Below are 16,192 nucleotides of genomic sequence, written 5' to 3'. Positions count from 1 at the left end.
CAGTGGCAGCAGGAATGGGAACGAATCAACAGATCCAAGAAGATTTGTGACTGACTGGATATTCATGGCCAACCAAAGAGGTAAAAGGGCCATGTAATAAAGCAGAAGTTTCAACATAAACTGACACTTAGGCAGTAGCTTTCCTTCTCTAAGTATATTTTGCTTAAATGTGTATTAAAATGATCTTGCAGCCCCAGGACTCAATATCCCTGTTGGTGGAAAGTAAACAATCTGGAACGGTGCTAAACAGCAGAGAAAGCACCGGCTTAGAATTAGACATTTACAACACACAGTTCATAAAATATTAATACATTTTTTTCATCAAGTTACTGCCTTATGTAAGTGTTTGGTTAACCTGCTGCACTGGTTTTAGATATTGGGCTAAGTGACTTTGTGGTTAGTCATACAGACATGCTGGTGTCTAAATGTAGGAAGTGATTCTAGAACATTACAAGTGGGTGATACAACCTTGTGGATTGTTATCTTTAGGCACCTGACCAGTCCGTAACTAGGACATTTGAAGTGATTAAGAAAATCTATTTTTTAAATTATACTTTAAGTTCTGGGTCATCTGATACACTGTATATCTCATGACCATGAATGTAGGCTCCTTAAGGGTGGGGATTTTTTTGTTTGTTTGTTTACTGCTGTAGCCCCATCAGAGAACAGAGCCTGTCACTTAGTAGATGCTCAATCAGCAATTGTTGAATGTATGACACCAGGAATCACGACTGTCTGGCTCACCAAAGGATGCTGATTTTACAGAAGGAGCTTAATAAAGCGTGATTTAGTTGAGCCAAAACAAATTGAACAGCGTTTGGACTAGTGAAACGCATTTTTATTTGGCTTTATGTTGTGTGAAATACAGTAAAATAATTTTAGGTTGATAATTCTTTACATGAGATATTCAGCAGTAACAAAACTATATTTGTTCTTTTGCTAGTGATGAGTTGGAACAATTCATGGAAAATCAAGGTGCATCGAGCCCAGGTATCCTCATTTTAACAACAAGCCTCAGCAAACCATTCATGCGACTGGAGAAATATGTTACTCTCTTGCAAGAGTTGGAACGGCATATGGAGGTAAGGGAAGGTGAACTTTTTCAAGCTCCTGTGCCAAGTATGATCCTGTGCTCTGGAGGACGTAGCCAATTTGCCTCCAAAATGGCCTTGCAGAGGAATCAAGGTCTTGGATTCAAAGTTTACTTTATCTGTTCTTCCCTCCTCTCAGGCTTCTAGTTTTCCTCTTTATGCAGCAAAATAAGATCCTTATTCTTTGCTACTAGGTATTAATGATCATTTGCCCTTTTCGCTCTTCTCTTCCAAGCCTTGGTCCTGTGGCTTCCCTTAAGTCTATGCTTACTTGCTAACTGGGGTTTTCTTTTGCCCTCTCAGTAGTTTGGTCAAAATCCAACTAAGAAATCTTCTCTGGTTCTGGTATATTAACCAACTTTATCGTGGGAGATAAAGAAAAACAACATCAGAATGTACAAAGAACAAGTTCACTATAGACAGGAATATTTATCTGTAGAATTCTGCCATCATTCAATTTCCTGACTCTGGATGACAATGGAAGATTCTGGTATTCCTTAAAGACCAATGAATGGGTACAACATTAGTGGTATCTCTGTACACATCATGCATGTACATCAGAGTCCCTCCACATTTTTATTTATAAACCTACAGTTTACTTGCAACTCTTGTAGCATAGCTGTAATCTTTTCTAAATATTAAGATTTTGCAATGAGGCCTGATAATTGAATATTTTTTCACCAAGAACCAAAGGCCTCGTGTTATGAAAAACCAATCAGCAGAGCTAGCTCCTTGAGGCTTTCTTTTGTGATTGTTCATGGGGGATTTAAGTGTGGCTGGGAGAGGAGGGCCTGCTGGAGGAGGCTGCATTTACCCTAGTTGCTCTTCCTGTGTCTGGGGAAAGGTTTTGAGGTTTCAAGGGGTTTGATTATCTTTAAAGAAAAAGGGTGCACCCGCACTTTGCCGGGCTTGTCAGCATTTGTCAGGATTGAAAGCATGTTCTCTGAGCGAAACCACATTCTCAGGGTATTTGACCTGCCTGAAAGCTGGAGGCAGTGGGGAGCTTGTGAGCAAAGCCTGTCAGTGTGAAATTTCAGTTAGGGCTCAGGAAGGTGTTGACCTCTGGATGCCTTTCCATAAGCTAAACCAGTTTGCTGAACCGTTTGAGGTTTGCCCCTCCTTGCTTATCACAAAAATCCAGAAACGAGTGGCCTCAGTTTCTATTACTTTTCAGTGTCGAAATACAAATATGCACTTAGTTTGGGGAGAAACAAATCCCAGACGCTCCTGCTGCCTGGATCCTATATCTCAGCCTTTCTTATAGTGGAGCCTGTTCTCCTCCTGCCTCCATTTGCTGTGGGTCACATGTCTTTGGCTGCCTCTCATTTCCCATCATCAGAAAATACAAGCCCTTAGTACTAGTTCACCACTGTAAACTTTGTGCAGATTTCAGAGCATTTGGCATGGCTGGTAACAGTAGAATAAAACCTGAAATTCTTGGCTGTCAGTTGATTTGGATAAGGATAAATTTTACTGTAAAGGAATACAACCTTACTTTTTATGAGCAATGTAATTCTTGGCTTATATCAGGCCCTTAATCTGTTCAGCTCTGTATTTTATCACCTGAGACTAGTGGGGCAGGAAATTTAGTCGTCCCTTACTCCAGCTGAGTTCCAAAAGTCATACCCCATATGCCCCAATGTTAGGTGCACATCTACCCATAAGAATCTCTATCTTCCCTTCATAAACAGTTATGGAATTGTGGATTCCTCTAAGCCATTTTTGAATCTGTCCACTTTTCGGAATTGCAAGTACCACAGGATTGCAGGCCATGTGTAAGAGCTTGCTTAAGAAGGAAAATATGGTATGAAACTTGGAATCTTTTCCCATCTGCCATGTTCACATTGCTGAAAGAAAATGGAGGCATTTTAGGAAATGGGATTAGATTGATTTTTCTCTTGGATTTTTGTTGTTGTTGTTTGTTTGTTTCGAGACAGGGTCTCACTCTATCACCCAGGCTGGAGTATAGTGGCACAATCACAGCTCATCACAGCCTTGACCTCTGGGCTCAGCTAATCCTCCCAGCTCAGCCTCCCAAGTAGCTGGGACTATAGGCATGCACTACCATGCCCGACTGAGAGATTGATTTTTCTCTAACCACGACTCTTGTTTCCACCATTCCCTACCTTCTGTCATCTACCAACAATATGACCTAATGATGTCCCCCGAATAATTATTTATTATATTTATTATTAAATAGTCATTATCCAAAGTATAATAGCAAAAAGGGAAATGGGAACTCTTGCCTTTTGCTACATAGTTACTAAATATATTATGCATTACCAACTCTCTTAATTTCTAAATCACCTAATAATTAGAGTTGCTGAGATTCCAGATGCTTCCATGCTGCTCTATTTTTTAATCTTTAAATTAGTATACAGTAAAATTAATATTTTTCTTCTGGTGCACAGTTCTATGAGTTTTCACACAGGTAAAGATTCATGTTACCATGACCACAATTAAAATACAGAACAGTTCCATCATCCCCCAAAATTCTCTTGCTATCTTTGTGGCCATACCCTCCTTCTACCCCTAACCCTTGACAACTGCTGATCCTCTCTCCTCTAACATTGTTTTCAAATGTATTCCTTTGATAGGATACTCATCCAGATCACCAGGATATTCTGAAAGCAATCGTAGCATTCAAAACTCTCATGGTAGGTGATACTTTAAAATCACAATTCTCCATTTTGTATACTTTATTCCTGAAAGAGCAATTTGTATGTAACATTTCTTTCCCTATACAAAGGTCTTTAGAATGGAAATAATAAGCTTTCATGACAGTATAGCAGTGATTGTTTCATTTAATTTTATCCTCCAAAAATCATGCTTACCTAAGAAAGGTTGCCAGGCTGAGGGTATAAAGCAATCACATTTACAGTCTCAGCCACATTAAGCCACATTAAGCATTGGTGTGTAGGTGGGGGGTTTCCTTTTGTCTCTTTGTCTTTACCCCCATTGCTCACCTAATGACGAGTCTGTGTAACTCGTCATTCACTGATTTGCATCAATACTGGATTCAACTAGTTATGCCAAAGGGTATGAGTTTTTTCTTTGCATATGAAGAAGAAATCCTTCGTCAAATTTAAAAGGGGGGAAAAAACCCAAAGTACTAAAATGCAATTGCTTTATATAGGTTGCTATCAAAAGTACCTGTGATCTTGTATCTTCAGTATGATGGTTAATGTATCTTCTTGAACCCACTGATATAAAACCACTTGGTGCCATTTTAGGGGGAAAGAAAACTTCATTTTGGGCAATTGATTAAACTTAGCTTCATTTTACACAATTCTGTAGCATTATAAGTGATTTGGACTAATGTTTAATTATTAATCCTTGTTGAAAGATCAGTAATTGACGTGTCTGTAGTTGAACAACAAGTTGAAGACCAGAGTATTAGGTTAAAATTGCCATTGTTATATGCCAAAAACAGTCCAATATTGGCAGTTTTACATGGTGCAAGCTAATAGAACAACCCAGTGAAACCCACAGCATTTATTATAATTATGGTTCTATTTTTTCTTGTATAAATAGGAATGTAAAATGAGTCTTTTTGAAAACCTATATTTCTTTCTGATTATGTTATATAACTTGCCTTGATGGTTTAGTATATTTATTCCTACTATAGGTGCTCTTAAAATATGTGTACAGTGAATTTATTTCTTTGAGTTTCCATGTAGCTGAAAGGGACAGCAGAGATTTTGTAGAAAATATACCCCCCAGAATATTATCTTGCATTCATTTGGAAACAGTAACAGAACTAGCCATGTGCTTATTTTTTGTATTCAATTTGGAATGCATGCTGTTAAATTACTCTAAGATAAACTCAGTGTCTTAAGCTATATATATATATATAGTATTCATACCCCACATAGTGTTGGCAAACTGTAAATTGTTTCTTGGTTTGAATTTTCAGTATGTCATCATGAAATTCAGTTGTATCTCTTTTTTCCAATCCTTTTAGAAATAATAACTAATTTAGTATTTTTTTCATAGCAATCTTGGTCCTTAAAGAAAGTACAGTAGTGCCTAGGTTTCATTATCAGTTTGATTCACTGTGGCATAAAGAATTTAATTTTCTCTTTCACTATAACTCCAGGAGAAATTTTTTGTTTTTTATTATTTTCAGGATGTTACCTTGTTGGAAATTGAGCATATGTTCGAAATACAATTATTTTGTCACTAAAGCCCTATTTATGCAAAGATAGACAACGTAAGAGGAGCTCAAGCAGGGGCACCAACCAGTAGATCTGAATCTACTAGGTCCTCACCTGGCTCTGGTCAGTGTGATTTGGCTGCTTGCTTTCCCATGTTCTTTACAGGGAGAGAGAAATAAGCTCTTTCTAGCATTTTGTTTTGACGCTTTGGCAAAATGAAAAATAGGCCTCCCTCACAAAACTTTTGGGGGCTCAAGCCTAGAGATTTAGGGTAGTGGATCTTTCTGTCTATCAAAAACAGACCTGGTCATGGGATTCATGATGAGGAAATAGGGACTCAATGGGAACCAAAGAGTCAGAAGCCACATCTTACTTTGGTCTTATTTTAGTCTATTTCATAAGAATTCCTATTCCATTATGTTCTGCTTTGGTTCTGTAGGGGCAATGTCAAGATCTGAGGAAGAGAAAACAGCTGGAGTTACAGATACTGTCCGAACCTATTCAGGCATGGGAAGGAGAAGATATTAAAAACTTGGGAAGTGTGATTTTTATGTCACAAGTAATGGTGCAGTATGGAGCATGTGAGGTAAGGTGTTTCAAATCTCAACATCATTTCTTCCATCTTTCATATTTTTCTTCCTTTTTTTTTTTTTTTTTGACAGAGTCTTGTTCCATCACCCAGGCTGGAGTGCAGTGGTGCCATCTTGACTCACTGCAACCTCTGCCTCCTGCAACCTCTGCCTCCTGGGTTCAAGCGATCCTCCTGCCTGAGCCTCTTAAGTAGTTTTTCTTCCTTGTTCTTCCATCAAAGTGAAATGGTACAACATTGAAATCAGAAGCTGAGCACCTATTCTTTGCTCAACATTCTGCTAGGTGCTGTGGGAGATAGGAGAAAAGAACAAGAATGATCCCTGTTTTCAAAGAACTCATTAAAAACAGACTAAAACACAAGTTGCAACTAGCAAACAAACCAAATAGTCAACGTTCGATTTTGCAATCTCAACAATAGAGTCCATAAAAGTTCACAGGAGGGAGAGATCAAGAAGACCTTATGGAGACAGGAATTGAGGAGGGGGCACAAAAACAAAAGGGGAGGATTTCACAAGGCAGAGGTCATTGTTACTTAGGAGAGAATAGAAATGTGGCTTTGGTTTGCTGCAGCACAGTAAGGAAACCAGCCTGTAGGGAGCAAAAGAAGCAACTTGGCCATAGTAAAAGACTGATAGAGTCAGGTTGAATTAGATTATGCAGAAGCTTGACATCAGGCAAGAGTAGTTCAGATGGATGCAGCAGGCCGTGGGAAATAATGAAAGAGTCCAGAGTCATAGAACAACACTCTGAAAGGGATGTTTCACACTAATCTGACACCCATATATGTCAAATGAACTGGAGGGAATGGACGAGAAGCAGAAAGGCCAGCTGGGATGGAAAGTGAGAAGGAGTCCCCTAAGACAGTGGTGACAGAGGGAATGGAGAGAAGGGGCAAATTGGAGGCATCTTTAGAAGGGAAAGTCAACAGGAAGTGGTGCCCCTGGGCTAGAGGAGATGAAGAATATAATTTTAGACCTGTAGATATCCGGGTGGAGATGTACCATAGGCAACTGTTAACGTAGTATGGAAATGTGAGTGAGAGGTCAGAGTTAGAGGCAGAGACTTAGATGTCCCTAACAGATGTGCCTTCCTAGGAAGCAAATATCCAGAGAGAAGCCCGGGGGGTTGGTGGGGGGGCGGGAGCTGAAGATGGATTATTTCTTTTAAGAAGGGGCCAGGGAAAGGGAGAAAGGTTGATTATGGCACCTGGTTTGATTTATCAGGTGTTAGAATTGTCTTCCTTCTTCCAAAACATCTTCCTACACTCTCTGACACGTCTTTGGCAGAGATTCATTACTTTGGGTTAATAAGCAATCTCATTTAAAATGCAGATACCCCAGGGAAGGTTAATGCAGTGAGTCTAACTATTAGTCATTCACACCTTTGGGATAAACCTCTTGGGTGAAGGCAGGAGGAATCAGTGCCAGAAAAAATAAAAAGACAAAGAGGAAGGTAGAGAAGAACTGGGGGAGCATGGTGTCATGGAAATTCCACGAGGAGCATTTGAAAATGGCCAGTGTGCTGACTGCTGCTGAAGGTTCAGAGGGCAAGGAATGTGAGGACCAAGAGGAAGCCATTGGATTTTGCTAGAAGGCAGTTATTGATGACTTTGCAAGAGCAAGGAGGGTGCAGTTAGGGATGGATCAATGCAGAGAAAATGAAGGCAGCAAGTAATTTGGCAATAAAATGTCAAGAAATGGGATATTATGCATAAAGAGCCACATGGGGGCAAGCCAAGGTCTGTTAGGATAGGAGGTGTACATATGTTAAAGAAAAAGAGGAAAAGCTAGTAAAACAGAAGAGGATGCTGGGAGAAGAAGAGGAGATGTCTGTAGAGGAAAACTAAGTGAGACAAAGATGTGAGAGAATGTGGAGCACTTGTTAGAATAGTTAGCCTGGAAGGGTTGCTCTTCTCAAATGGAAGGAAGGAGATGGAGACAGGCATAAGGATAATTTCAGCTAAGATGACTGGGCATGGAAGCTAAATGTAATTTTTGCGTATACTAATTGCATATCTGTTGAAGGGGCTCACAGCAGCCCTCATGTGTCGAGGTTTCCTCAGTGCCATTAAAAAAGTGTATGGGAGGCCAAGGTGGGTGGATCACCTGAAGTCGGGAGTTTGAGACCACCCTGACCAACATGGAAAAACCCCATCTCTACTAAAATACAAAATTAGCCAGGAGTGATGGCACATACCTGTAATCCCAGCTACTTGGAAGGCTGAGGCAGGAGAATTGCTTGAACCCGGGAGGTGGAGGTTGCGGTGAGCCGAGATTGTGCCATTGCACTCCAACCTGGGCAAAAAGAGCGAAACTCCATCTCGAAAAAAAAAAAAAAAAAAGTGTATCTACTTTTACATTTTACATAAATCCAATAATTATCTTGTTCTTAATGACTAAAGTTAATTTTATGAATATGACTTTAACACGTTAGAGCATACTAAATTTCTTATCACCTGAAAACCCCTTCATTTTGCCATTTTTTCAAAGTAAAACATATTTTCATTTTGTGAACCTGGAGACTTATTTTGTGCCCAGGTCTAGCACATCTCACTGGCTGCATAAACTGTGGTGACTCCTCAGGCTTTCATACATGGAAAGCAAGCATGGTTATTTGTATTTAATTGTTATGTATAGGAAGAAGAGTGATAAACTGTGGGTTTATATCCATGTCAAAGTAAAATTCAACTAGTTTTATGTTTTCAAGTTGGGTATCTTTTAAAAAAATTATTGTTAACGTTTCAGTTGTTTATATAAGGTCTATGTTATAAGGCAGTGATTCCAGAAATTTTCAACAGATAAAATGTCCAATTCTGTTCTTCATGTGTTATTGTTCATTCTCTCTCAGGAAAAAGAGGAGCGGTACCTTATGTTATTTTCAAATGTCCTGATAATGTTATCTGCAAGTCCTCGGATGAGTGGCTTTATCTATCAGGTTAGTAGATTTCACATAAAACACATAGCAGACCCGCTAATGAAAACAGGTTTCCATCCAGATGCAGTATCTCCACTATGGCATTAAAAGCTCAAGCCAGGAGAACCAGAATGTTCTGACCCTTCATTGTAATTAAAGAGCTTGTAAGAGCAGATGTTCCTTAGATCAAAGACCTTTGTATTAGTATAATGAGTTTATCTTGAATATATCCACCGCTTTAGTTATGCACTAGGTTTTGCATGCATAAATGGAAACTAGATAAATTAGCAGCAGTATTGTACAGGCCCATGTCATTATTGCTGAGAAAACATAAAGCTGGGACCTGCTCCTATGTTTGTCTTATTATAGTCACAGCACATGATTCAGGCTTCTAAAGAAGCATGTTATTCCTTAGGAAATTAAACGTCCCTCAGTCAACTCCCAAGATATAGAGCATTATAAGTTACTATTGCCTGTTACATCTTGGCCTGACAATTAATAGTTTTTATAACATCTGAGCCTTCACTTTTTTTTACTGATTCTTATGAAAATATATTAGAAAAGGAAACTGCTTTGTAAATCCTGATCTTATAGTTTAGGGTGTGTTAGCCAAACACAATCCACATTTTCCCCTTGCTTTCTTAGTCTGATTAAAATTTAGAACAGGGAATCATATTATCTGCTCTTGACATAGTGGAAAAATACGTCTAGCCATAATTTTGCAGTGCTGAGAGGGTCAGCAAATCTAAGTGAAATAAACAGAGACCTGTATGACTGCAGAATTAATGAGAATGTTCTTTTTCTAATAGGGAAAAATACCAATAGCAGGAACGGTGGTGACTAGATTAGATGAAATTGAAGGGAATGACTGCACATTTGAAATCACTGGTAGGTAATTTTCTCTTTTTCATGTAACTACTTCCAATTCTTTTTGGAATGAAGGGGAATTTAATAAATAAATGCCATTATTTTCAGTTACATAGGCCACGAGCAAATTTTACGCAGGCATGGCAAAGTATATTCCATTTCCTGGGATAATTAGGGTACAGCAATAGCACAGAGAAGTCTCCTCTCATTCAAAAGCCATGGCTTTGCCATTAGTTTCAATCTTCTGTTGCATAAGAGCTACTTGTGAGAGCTAAGGAATAACAAAATGGACTGATGTAAATGCAATTTTCTTCCCTTCTGTCATTTGTTCCCTGGTGGCAGAGGAGCCAAAGATATGGACTTTTATCAGCAATTTTATCATCAGCCCATGAGTTAGTAAGACTTGGTTGTATTTCTAAAAAGTTCTGAAAAGACATCAAACTTTCTTCACAAATTGAGCATAATGCCAGGCTTCAGTAATTCTCCCTGACATTTTAGCTTATGATCCCTTTTGCCAGGCCTGTGTCATTTATATGTAGTGGCTTCACTGTTGGTGCTGATATGGCACAGTGGCTAAGACTGGGATCATGGCCTTACCCTCTTCTTTCCCAAGAAGGAGCCTAAGGTTTAGTATTTGCCAAAAGGTTGTAAATAGTCTTAATTGGATCTTGTTCCAACATTGATACTGGGGGAACCAGTACAATATTCCCACTTTAGACTTAACTAGATGGACTATGTACTTACGTTTTTGGATTGCAAGTTTGTATATAGTGAAGTTTTACACTACTTTTAAGCTTCTGTAAGCAGTAAAAATCAAGGACAGTTTTCTAAATCAGACATGAATATTTATATACTTTATCATCACAGGTTATCTGTTTCTGCTGTAGAAATTTCAACAGGGTTATCCCATAGGTATGAAAACCCCTGAAAATACACACCCAAGTCCTAGTTGCATGAAGTGTATTTATGAATGGGAGAAGCTCAAGTTTTTCCTTGCCTTCTGTTTTCAAATTGATCATAATTGGGGGATGTAGGTAATGTGGTGGAGAGAATTGTGGTCCATTGCAACAACAACCAGGACTTCCAGGAATGGTTAGAGCAGCTGAACAGACTGATCAGAGGACCTGCTTCTTGCAGTTCATTATCCAAAACCTCATCGTCATCATGCAGTGCTCATTCCGTAAGTAGTCCATGTGTTCTGTCCAGAGATTATTGAGTCTTTCATCAACTCCTGCCTGCTGGAGACTTATTTAGAAGAAGCAACAAGCACACCCTCAGCCTTTTGGGCAGCCTATATTTGTAGATTTTGAAGTACAGTTAAACCTCACTCATTCTGATTTCTCATTATGAGGCCCATCCAAATTAATGAAAAGGTTTACTTAGAGGTGTGCAGTTCTGTTTGACAGTATTCAGGTACCCCAACTAACTGCTAGCAAAGTATTTCTAACCAGAAGTCCTGCTAAAATATTTTAATGATAAGCAAGGCTTATTTCAATCAGCAATGGTTACTCTCCTACTAACAATGGGCTAAGTAGAAACAAATAGTTTACCTCCCTAAGTACTTAAACATCTCCATGTCATCTCACTCATGCTCTCACATTTGCTCAGTAACCTTCTTCAAAGGTAAACTTTCAGCATTGTCTCTTTCTGAGTTATCACAAATTTACACTTTGGAATTTGAATTGATGAGATTTTACTGTACTTGCTGAGTGAGATGGAAGATATACTGTGTTGTTTGTTAACATACAAACCTATGATGCCAAAATTCCAGTTTTGAGCACTGTGTGTTGTGGTCGGAAGAATATGGGCTTTGGCTTCAGATCTGGGTTCAAATCTTGGCTTTGCCAATTACTAGTTAGTTACTTCACTTGACTGAGTCTATGTTTTAGGCTGTTCTCATGAAATAATCTATTTAAGCACCTACCAGAGTGCCAAACATATCACTGAACTCAAATGTTGACTGCTACTCCATTTTCTTTCCTTACAGAGGAAAGAAAATTAAATTAATTAAATTCCAGATGAGAAAGAGAGGACAGGATCATGGAATGTTGAGTCAATTTTGTGCTGTTTCTTAGAGACCCCGTAATCTTGACTGGAAAGAGCCAGTTCTCAAACTGGAGACTTTTGTTCTTCCGTCTATCCCTTTCTATGGCTGTCTTTGCTGATCCAATGAAGCTATTGTTGTTCTCTCACTGTGTGGCACAAGGTCGGGTTCAGATGGCAGATTGCCAACATCTCATCAGACATTTTCCCAGTCTTTTAGCTCTACTGGACAGCCCCGAGGACCCTTGGAGCCTCCTCAAATTATAAAACCGTGGAGTTTAAGTTGTCTACGACCTGCACCTCCACTTAGACCATCAGCAGCACTAGGTTATAAAGAGGTAATTTTGCTACCTATGGTATAAAATGCTTCTGACAAGTTAATTTCATAGCTTGTTACAAATAGTTCTGTGGGAATGTGCTAGAATTTAAGATAGGTGGTATATGTGAGTCAGTCTTGAATTGCTAGACTCAGTGATTTGTTTGGTTTCTTAATTTTCCGTTTCCCATTATCCATCTGCAAATATGTACTGAATATCTATAGGATCTATGTGCACTGCCTGAGTGTTCCCAGTCTCCTCCTGAAGTGCCTCTGGTTTACCTTAATGATTATTATGATAATTCTTTAGATTCATTAATAATGTACACAAATCTCAAGAGCTACTTCATTGTAGTTGAGTTGCCAATGAAGCAGACCTAATTCAGCATTTGGGATCATTTTGATCAATTTGAACCAAATTAGTAAAGTGTTATGGGACCAAGCTATGAGTCCAAACTATAAAAGTGATATTTGCTTCAATTGGAATGAGAAAAGAATTTGATGAAAGGAGTGTCTTTTAAAAAGAGGCTTCTCAGAGACAACCTTAAAGGCCATTTGATATTTGGGTAGTGTGGGGATTTAAAGGTTTTGTGTATTTTTTTTTTCTCTAGAAGTTGCAGTCAGGAAGTGTCACTCACTAGCTTCTGTAACTGTGTGGAGTATTACTTTTCCATCCAAACAGTGGCTTTATCCCTAACCTGTCTCAAAACATTTCAGATTTCAGAAAAGATACTCATTTATTAGTAACTGTTCTTTAAATCAGTCTCATTGGGTGAAGATTAAGTTTGTGACAGTTATGAGATGAGTCTTAGAATTATGGGGCAAAGGCAGCATATATTTCTAGATCAAATGTGTGTTTTGATGAGTGATGCAGACTCAGCTCAATTTTGAGTGTTTTGATTTAAACCACCATGCTTTTGTTTCGATTAATTGTTGCTACCAACTCTAAGTGCAGTAAAAATAAGACAATATTTGGACACTGGAGGATGTTTTGATCCTTTCAACTTGACATGATAGGACAAACAACCCTTGAACTGAATCTTTGTTATGTAACTGTATTTAGAATTTGGTCAGGAAGCAGTCCCACAGATTTACTTTGGAAATTTACCTGCAATTCTTGCAGTCATCCAATTTTCTTCTTTGATTATGTAAACCAGGAGTGCCACTTCATAGTTACCTCGGTCTCCTTTTTAATGACGGATATTTTGTAATTATCAGTTACTAAGTTCAAATTAAGGTGAGCTTTGAAGAGTAAAGTTGACTTAATCCTTCACATAACTAATCTATTAAAACTAAGGCATGATCACTTCGTTTCTGCTGGGGGAAAAGAGTTATTAATATATTCCTACTAGATAGTATGTATTTCAGTTGTTTTCAGCATTTGTTATTCTGCACAGAACTGTATTCCTCAGGCTTTTGCATGATAATATTGCATCTGAAACTAATGTGGGAAATGTGATTATATTCCCTCTGTGTAATTTATGATAACACTAACATTTCAAATGTTGTTTTAGAATTATTGATAAGTGGATTTGGTCATTATAACCATCGACCTCTCACGCTCATCTTCTCTTTCTTTACATATTCATTTTAGAGGATGTCTTATATCTTAAAGGTAAGGGTAGAACAATATCTTTGGCTTACAGTGACATCATAATGCTGTGCTGTAACCTTTGATGAATGAAGCTTTCCCTTATGCTTGTTTTGTCCCTTGTTGTAATTGGTGGCTAAAATATGAAGATGCAATTCTGACATGTAAGTACTTTGTTGAAAAAGCAGGCTTGTGTGAAATACATATAAAAATGTCATAATGCCCTAAAATGCCCCATTTTCCTGCGTTTTTTTTAAAGTGCTGCTTTTTCCTGTTATTTTTGTCATGTGAGAGTTTTTCATATCTGTCTTTTTTCAAGTATAAGTACTGTGGCTGAGTGAAATGAATTAAATGATTTGTTTCCTGTATTTTTAAGCTACTATTAATAATTAATATCCATGCTCCATGTATACACATTTCTTGGAAAGCTGGGATAAGGTGATCATGAGAGATTTTTCCTAAGTCTAAGTTGCTAATCTGTTTACAGATTATTGGATTAAGGATTAAGGATATTGTCAATGAGTATTTTTTTGACCTGCTGGTTACTCATATGGCAAAAACAAATTCAATACATTTATTTTGTCTACTAGTTAAATACATGGCTTTATATATGAAAAATTAAGTTTGGCTGTGGGTGTGTTACTTCTAACCCAAAATTATTTATTAGGAAATCCTTCATTTGATTCTTCTCTCTGCAGAAAAATGACTTAGTCTCTCTGCCTTAGTTTTCCTGTCTCACAAATGGAAATTATATTCTTCTTTTTGGGACTGTTTCTAAGGCAGAATTATTTAAATAGCTCTGAAGCTCTTTGAAAAGTGATCAATACTACATTAGTGGTTACAGTGGCTTAGTTCCCCTAAAACTGTATCAGTGGGGAATGTAAGCCAAATTAGGAATACTGTTACGTTTTTAGGGTGACATCCCTTACTTTCTCTGCAGATGGTTCCCTAAAGCCATTTGGCCTCCAGGAGAATCTGCCACGTCTTCAGTAGGCACACTCCACTCTTAGTCCCACCTGTGTGCAAATTGAGAGGATAATGTCATTGCCTCTGTTTTATTTAACCTTTTAGAGTTTATTGGAACCATTTTAATTGTGCATAGTGTTAAACATTGATGTACTCCTAACTGAGACTGTCAAAATAAGGGAGAGGAATCCTATTTAGTTTCACTCGTGTTTTTACTTTTGTTTTTGAGGGAGAATTTTAATTCATTAAGAAACCTCTGTCCTTACAGGAGTCTAGTAAAAGCCCTAAAACGATGAAGAAATTTCTTCATAAAAGGAAGACTGAGAGAAAACCATCAGAGGAGGAATATGTGATTAGGAAAAGTATGTGTTTTGTACTTTCTGAAAGTTGTTTATGGATAAATTAACATGAGAATCTTCTTTTATGTGAGGATTTATTTGAAAGCAGATGATTGGAGCAATTTTTTCTTGACATTGTCTTTTACATATAAAGAAGAATGCATGGAAAGCTTTGGTCACTTCTTAAACATTTGAATAAGCTTCTTACAGCTGCACTTCATGTCATCTCAGGCAGATGTCATCTGTATCATTTTTGTGTTGAGCATTTTGCCTCACCTGGTTTAGAACCTCTAAAGGGACCCATTTCTTATGGATATATTTTTTTCCCTCTTAGTTTCTGATACTTGAGATATTTTTCTCCAGGGAGATAGACTAAATAGACCCGAAGGCTGAAGTCCTTCCGGAAGTCACATACTCAGTGATGCTCACAGTTACTCAGGGAATCAGCCTGCCCACATCTAGAAACATGGCTTCATTTGGAGACAGACTGCAAAGTCGGTCAGCCAGTCGATATGGACATATTTGGCTATAAGGCTGTCAACAAGGTACTTAGGGACACAAGGTACTTTAGGACACATGTGAAGGAGTAAGCGGTGTCTCACAAAGAGGTGGCAGAATTGTGTGTATCAGCTGGGAATATAGTTTGGATAAATATTTGCTCCACCCCAGCTTTGGCATGCCTCACCCTCCACCCCACACCTGGTTATGCACATTGGCATGTTCACAGGGTGCTGCCATCCAGCCATGGCAAGAATGAGTTTGGAGTAGAAGAGGAGGGGGGAGGGAGAATGAGTGACTACACTGACTGGTTAGAAAATTGGGTGGGGTTAATGAGGGAAAGCTTCCTAAAGGTGAACCTTGAACTTTAAAGGAGAGGAAGGCTGGGGTATATCGATGGGAACTAAGCTAGCAACAAGCTCAGTGCTGTGATTTTGGCCTCACTGAGACCACTGACAGAACACCACCCCGCTACCCTGGTTCCCAGTGTAGAGCTCTGGGCTTCAGGAGTAGGCCCTCCACTAAGCTGAGCTCACTGAGGCTGACTCCAAAGCTCCATGAGGATGCTGTCACTCTTCTCCATAAACAGCGTTGGACAGCTCTTTCTCTTGCCTTTCACAAACTCTACTGGTCAGAGAAGCCAGTCCCAGGCAGTAGAGTGCACTGCATCATTTTGAGGGTCCAAAGGCATGTATCTATGAAAAGTCATGATGAATTAAATTTCACAGGTACAGCTGCTCTGGAAGAGGATGCTCAGATCCTTAAAGTGATCGAAGCCTACTGCACCAGTGCAAACTTTCAACAAGGCCATGGCTCAAGTA

At 38.6% G+C, this 16,192-nt stretch overlaps 1 protein-coding gene across 13 annotated transcripts in view; it reads left to right on the top strand.

The window, feature by feature from the left end:
* The window catches only part of ARHGEF6 (Rac/Cdc42 guanine nucleotide exchange factor 6), a 120,077-nt gene that overhangs the window by 94,365 nt on the left and 9,520 nt on the right, over window positions 1-16,192 (top strand). For 5 of the 13 annotated variants that reach the window (XM_015444051.4, XM_015444053.4, XM_065538743.2 and 2 more), the window contains 10 exons: window positions 944-1,082; window positions 3,689-3,748; window positions 5,688-5,834; window positions 8,687-8,773; window positions 9,562-9,640; window positions 10,654-10,799; window positions 11,863-12,000; window positions 13,573-13,593; window positions 14,804-14,897; window positions 16,100-16,189. In XM_015444051.4, the coding sequence (XP_015299537.2) occupies window positions 944-1,082; window positions 3,689-3,748; window positions 5,688-5,834; window positions 8,687-8,773; window positions 9,562-9,640; window positions 10,654-10,799; window positions 11,863-12,000; window positions 13,573-13,593; window positions 14,804-14,897; window positions 16,100-16,189 (1,001 nt within the window). The remainder of the gene's footprint in view (window positions 1-943; window positions 1,083-3,688; window positions 3,749-5,687; window positions 5,835-8,686; window positions 8,774-9,561; window positions 9,641-10,653; window positions 10,800-11,862; window positions 12,001-13,572; window positions 13,594-14,803; window positions 14,898-16,099; window positions 16,190-16,192) is intronic. The other 8 variants (XM_005594706.5, XM_074029310.1, XM_074029312.1 and 5 more) reach the window with 3 other exon arrangements.

This window comes from Macaca fascicularis, chromosome X (genome assembly GCF_037993035.2).
Source record: "Macaca fascicularis isolate 582-1 chromosome X, T2T-MFA8v1.1".
Classification (NCBI taxonomy): domain Eukaryota; kingdom Metazoa; phylum Chordata; class Mammalia; order Primates; family Cercopithecidae; genus Macaca; species Macaca fascicularis.
Note: the sequence above shows the minus strand (reverse complement) of the source record. Positions and strands in the feature narration are given on the sequence as shown.